General features: G+C 32.1%; 1 protein-coding gene across 2 annotated transcripts; it reads left to right on the forward strand.

The window, feature by feature from the left end:
- Positions 1 to 1,658: 1,658 nt before the first annotated feature.
- Positions 1,659 to 4,379, forward strand: LOC139866979 (uncharacterized). Of its 2 annotated transcripts, none has more exons than XM_071855280.1 (8): positions 1,659 to 1,817; positions 2,129 to 2,215; positions 3,086 to 3,153; positions 3,387 to 3,451; positions 3,544 to 3,647; positions 3,759 to 3,808; positions 3,893 to 3,975; positions 4,069 to 4,379. In XM_071855280.1, exons 2-8 carry the CDS (start codon positions 2,158 to 2,160, stop codon positions 4,181 to 4,183), a joined length of 543 nt encoding a protein of 180 aa, XP_071711381.1. In that variant the 5' UTR covers positions 1,659 to 1,817; positions 2,129 to 2,157; the 3' UTR covers positions 4,184 to 4,379. The 2 variants fall into 2 exon arrangements, with proteins under 2 accessions (XP_071711381.1, XP_071711382.1); XM_071855281.1 differs by having other exon boundaries at positions 1,659 to 1,813.
- Positions 4,380 to 5,478: the final 1,099 nt, after the last annotated feature.

The following is a 5,478-nucleotide window of genomic DNA, read 5'->3' on the forward strand; positions in this document are numbered from 1 at the left end:
AAAATGGCACAACTCATCTTAGAAATCATCTTAAAATGTGTAACCAACGCTCTTAAAGGATATAGGTTGTTGTTGATCACACCTAGTGGCTTGAGAAAAAGATGATTATAAAGAACACCAATATGGGCATATGGTTGATCATTTTGTTTCCAATCAATATTTTCTTATTTTATTGTATCATGAATATGAGAATTAATGTGGTTAAATTGATATTTTCTTATTTTATTGTATCATGAATATGAGAATTAACTAGCTTAGTGCTCGCAAATTCGCGAGGCTACTTTAGTGGATTAAGCAGGTATTGGTTTTACGTGAGTAAATGTAAATAATTTTTTTATTTTGCATGTGTTGTAGTAACATCGACATTCAGATAACATTTCTATATAATTATTGAGCAAAGTCCAACCAAAAAACGCATATCTACATATACAAAAGATTCGCGGGGTTTAATGAGGGATGAATCACCATTGACTTATATGAATCATTATATTCTACATAGTGTCCGATTCAATTAGAGTAGTAGTGTTACATGACTTACAATATATGCATGTTTAGCATAACCGAAAGGCTGTTGCTCCTTAGTAATAGACCAAGAATGTTTAGCAAATTCTACAATAACAATGAACTACCGCAACAACCAAAAAACTTAGTACATGTTGACCTCCTTTAACATAACTAAAAGTATGTTGCTCAAAGTTAACAAACTTTTTGACCTTCATGTAAAAAACCAGAGAGCCACTACATATCCTCTATCACGGGGAATAAAATATTCAAAAACACCAATGAACCTTCGCAATTTCGGCCACTTAGCATTACATGTAAAGTTTATGAAAAAATGTGGTTTTCCATGAACTCTGCATATCGCTAGAGCATAGAGATAGTGACTATACATGTAGCGGGGACCACCGATGAATGAAGCATGTAAAATAACCCAACTCCCAACTTCAGAACCAACATGGTCACCTCTTCGGATAAAGTCATACAGTCCCGACAGGTACTGTTACCGAATATACTGCTGTTAATTACGAATATAATTCATCTGGTCCATCTCTATACTTCAATTCACCAAAACATGGCATTCAGTGATTAGACACATAAGTACAGTTGTCAAGGTCAAAATAATTAGTTGTAATACCTTAAAGAACATAAATGTCAAACAATCACAAAAGGCAACAAAAAAGGTACAAAACTAAATATGAAAAAAATAAAAAACTTTAAGAAAAAAAAGAGTATAAAAACACATAAAAGTAGCTGAAACAACTACAACTGTTAAAATAATGCAGCTAAACAAAATATAAAATAAACAGTAAAGGATTAATCTTATGTTTAATAAACACTTGTGATATAAAATAAATTGATATTTTCTTATTTTATTGTATCATTAATATGAGAATTAATGTGGTTAACTGTTGTTATTTTAAATTATCTAATGGTGCGTAGTTTATAAGATTATTTGGCTTTTTAATTTTTTTTTAACTAAGTTGAATATTTATATTACCCGCGAATTACGGGTATCCGCAGGTCACGGGCATGGGCTGAAGTTTTTTACCCGCGATCGGGTAACGGGTTGAAGGAGAAAAAAAAAAAATCCGACAAACAGGTCGTGGATATACAAGATCCGCCCCCATAGCCGCGGACATTGTCCCTAATAGTAAAAGTAAACATGTAAAGTCGGTTACGGGCGTACGGCCATCGTGGTTCTGAAAAAAACCAAGTAACTCTTTAACAAACCAAATCTAAAACCCCCCTCCCTCATTTTCTTCCACTAAAACCCTTTCCACATCTTTGTTTGATCCCCGATACGATCACAAAGGTAGGTACGTACGTATAAACCTCTCTCCCCTTTTGATTTTTTTTTTTTTCCGTAATTAGACCGCCTGATTTTATTAGGGTTTTCCAATTGCCAAAATGTTAAGAAAATACCTAATTATCTCTTAATTCGATTTTTTCTCCTACTTAAGCGATTCAAAATTATAGATTCAGCTCAGTGTGTCGTTTCTGACCTTTGCATCAAAATCTCAAACTTTATATATATGCCCACCAAGTGTTTGTTTATATGCCTCTGCAAGCAAAGTAATTTTGAGTAATAAAATATAATCTTTAACTAGTTATCTGTTATTTATTTCAGATAGTGCAGGTTCTTCAGTTAATATCAATATGTTTATTTCTAAGTTCGCAAGACTTGGAGCTAAGGCTTGCATGGGATTATCAAAAGGTTCGCGTTTTCCTCTTTTTCTCGATACTGTAATAAAGTTTTCCTTACATGATTTATATAAGAATTTGAGCTTCCTACTCTCTTCATAATAGTGTATACTTTATTACATAAACCTTTTGCCTTTATATTAGACTAAATATACACCATCTGTAATGGGAACTTTCTCATCTGATCTTGTAATTGCCAAACATGTGCAATATTGAAGAATCTGTGTGTTGTTTGAGCCATTCCTAGTAAGAAACTATAGCTTTAGGGTACTTTTGATAACCTTTTATTTGAGCGTTTAGTTATGATAAGAGACCCTTGTGGTACTAAACGCTTGTTAGACTCTTTGTGGTCTCCATTGGTGTATCATCAGTACTAAAATTTATTTAAGATGGTAACTGGTAAATTCACTTTTTAGTGCAAACCAGGAGCATCATTTAAGAACAGTTTAATTTGTTTGTTTTTCAACTTCATTTGAGCTTTGTGATAAATGTTAGCATCAGTTTCACTGTTTAACTGGCATCCTCCATTGGTAATGACCTCAAACATAGATGTGGATATTGGATATTGGATATTGACAGTTTTTTTAACACTTGTACTGGTGTGAACTGCCTTGCAGTTTTGTTTAAATCCAACGGACCAACACTGGCTTACTGTAATTGGTCTGGATATATGTATACTGATTGCATATTTATTATAGAATTGCACGTATAGTGTTGTTGATAAAGTTGGACCTCATATTTACACATCCCTGTTAACAATAACTAACTACGTGCGTTTCACTCGATTATTGTTCATTTACTTAAGTTGATTTTTTCCAAAGATGTACTGCTTTTGAAATTTTGTATTACCGTTTCTGATTCTATTTTATTCCTTAATTTGCAGCCCCAGTAACAATTCAATCAAGTAATTCAAGCTTCCCCATAGTTCGGAATGGCTACTTGGAATCCTTGGTTAGTTCTTCTTGCTCTGATAGAAAGAATTTATCTTTTTTTTGTCTTGCATGCTAAACTTAGAAGGATCACCTGACGCATATCGAGTTTACCCTAAACTCATCAAATAGAGACGCATGTTAGTCTCTAGTCGGGGTTATTCTTTGCATACAAGAGTACCTCATATCCATTGTTCAAAAAGTTAAAATAAAATTTTTATCACTTAAGCAAGTCATCCTTCTGTTTCCTTGCAGAGCTCTAAGTTATTCTCCTCTGCAGCTAGTGGCAATTCACAAGGAGAGTGTGAAGAAATCCAAAAGTGAGTATATCGATAAAGTACTCCGAATCACGTGTTTAGAATTATGTTGTTTTGAAGCATCTTGTTACAATCTTTTAATTTTGGGTGTGCAGGATCTCTGTGACCTTCCTCGATAAAGATGGAGAACGGGAGATAAAAGTTCCTGTTGGAATGTCAATGTTAGAAGCTGCCCACCAGAATGACATAGAGCTTGAAGGTTACTGAACCAACTTATTTTTACCTTGGTTCTATTTGGATTCCACTTTATGATCTTGTAGAACATTAAAATTTACTACTCAACTTTCATCTAATTTGAATTTGGTTACAGGAGCATGTGAAGGGTCACTCGCTTGTTCCACCTGTCATGTGATTGTAATGGTATGCTGTCGTATGCTTTATCGAATACCTTATATTATATTTTTATATAGCAATGGTTTACAAACATGTATTGCTGTTCATCAGGATGTGGAACAATATAATAAGCTTGAAGATCCTACAGATGAGGAGAATGATATGCTAGATCTTGCGTTTGGGTTGACAGAAACGTAATTTTTTATTCACATGAGTTTTTTTTTATCATCATTGGCATTTGGGTGAAATATTGATACAAATTAAGTTGTGTGTTGTGCATTGTGCAGGTCTCGTCTGGGTTGTCAAGTCATTGCAAAACCTGAACTTGATGGCCTTCGTCTTGCCCTTCCAGCTGCTACTCGAAATTTTGCTGTTGATGGATACAAACCAAAACCACATTAACCATACTTTTGTGGATCAGAGCATGCGAAAGAGAACCATTTTTGTAGCATTTTTATTTAATCGGGATCGATCTATATATGCTTAAAGACAATTGACCTCAGCATTAGTGTGCATTCGATAACCAATCCATCAAACCTTGTGATTGACACCTCCCAAATTATCAAGTGGGGCAACTTGATGATATTTATATCTTTTATAGCCTACTCATTATAAGGTTAGTACCATGTGTGATTTTTATGTTTATGAAATTACATTTCACTTAAGCTATTCGCGTGTCTCGTTGGATATGATCTACCACATAAATTGGTCAGTTTTGAACCAAACTAGTCAGCTTCAGTATGCTCACTTAAGCTTCAAACATACCCAGGATCTGTCTGTTGGACCTTGTTTGTTGTATATATATTATCATAATATAGATAGATATAGATATCAGAGGAGCGTAAAAAAAGATATATATAAACATTAAGAATTGTAGAATATGTATATTTGAGTTTAAAGTTTAAGCTAAAAATTAGTTATGATAAATAATTTTTAAGTCATCTTTTATCATATGATGTGAGTTATTCTATAATCCTATTACTTAGATGAGTTAGATCCTCGGGCGATTCTAAGTATAGACCCGTGGGTAAGTATAGACCCGTGGGGTCACGGGACACCGCTAGTTTGAAATTTTTTAGTAAAAAATACTCTGTAAATTATACTCCATAGGACACCACTAAATTTAAATGTATGTATGACCTCATATATTTTTCAAATCTATAGTTTTTCTTTTGAATTGTATAGAACACCACTAAATTATACTACTCGGATTTCATATATTTTTTGAAATTCTAATTTTTTTGAAGGTAAACTATCACTCAAATAGGAATATAATATAATGGGTATCGAAAACAATTTCGGGACCTCATCTATAAGTTCTATTAAATTTCTAAAATGATGACATCATAAATAAGTTTTTTCCTTTATTAAAAAAATAAAAAAAGAAAAAGAAAAATTTAGAGACCATATACATGATGTCATAATTCTTAATTAATTTAAAATAAAATAATTAAAGAAATCTTTTATAAAAGGAAATAGTAATCTCTCACATTTTCAAATTTTAAAGCATATTGTACAACCTTTATAAAATAATTGTATTCTAATTTTTCTAAAAACATTTTAAAAGACATTTATTATTATTACTAATAATTACTATTAAAAATATAAATACTCAACCTTGAGGAAACTTTATAATTATTATTTATTTTTATTGTAATAATTATAATTATGATTATTAAATTATTAATATTCAAATA

The sequence above is a fragment of the Rutidosis leptorrhynchoides genome, chromosome 9, assembly GCF_046630445.1.
Source record: "Rutidosis leptorrhynchoides isolate AG116_Rl617_1_P2 chromosome 9, CSIRO_AGI_Rlap_v1, whole genome shotgun sequence".
NCBI classification, from domain to species: domain Eukaryota; kingdom Viridiplantae; phylum Streptophyta; class Magnoliopsida; order Asterales; family Asteraceae; genus Rutidosis; species Rutidosis leptorrhynchoides.

Coding starts and splice junctions, on each gene's coding strand:
- LOC139866979 (XM_071855280.1), top strand. CDS start 2,158: ATGTTTATTTCTAAGTTCGCAAGACTTGGAGCTAAGGCTTGCATGGGA. Junction 2,216..3,085: donor TTGCATGGGATTATCAAAAG/GTTCGCGTTTTC, acceptor CTTAATTTGCAG/CCCCAGTAACAATTCAATCA. Junction 3,648..3,758: donor GAATGACATAGAGCTTGAAG/GTTACTGAACCA, acceptor ATTTGGTTACAG/GAGCATGTGAAGGGTCACTC.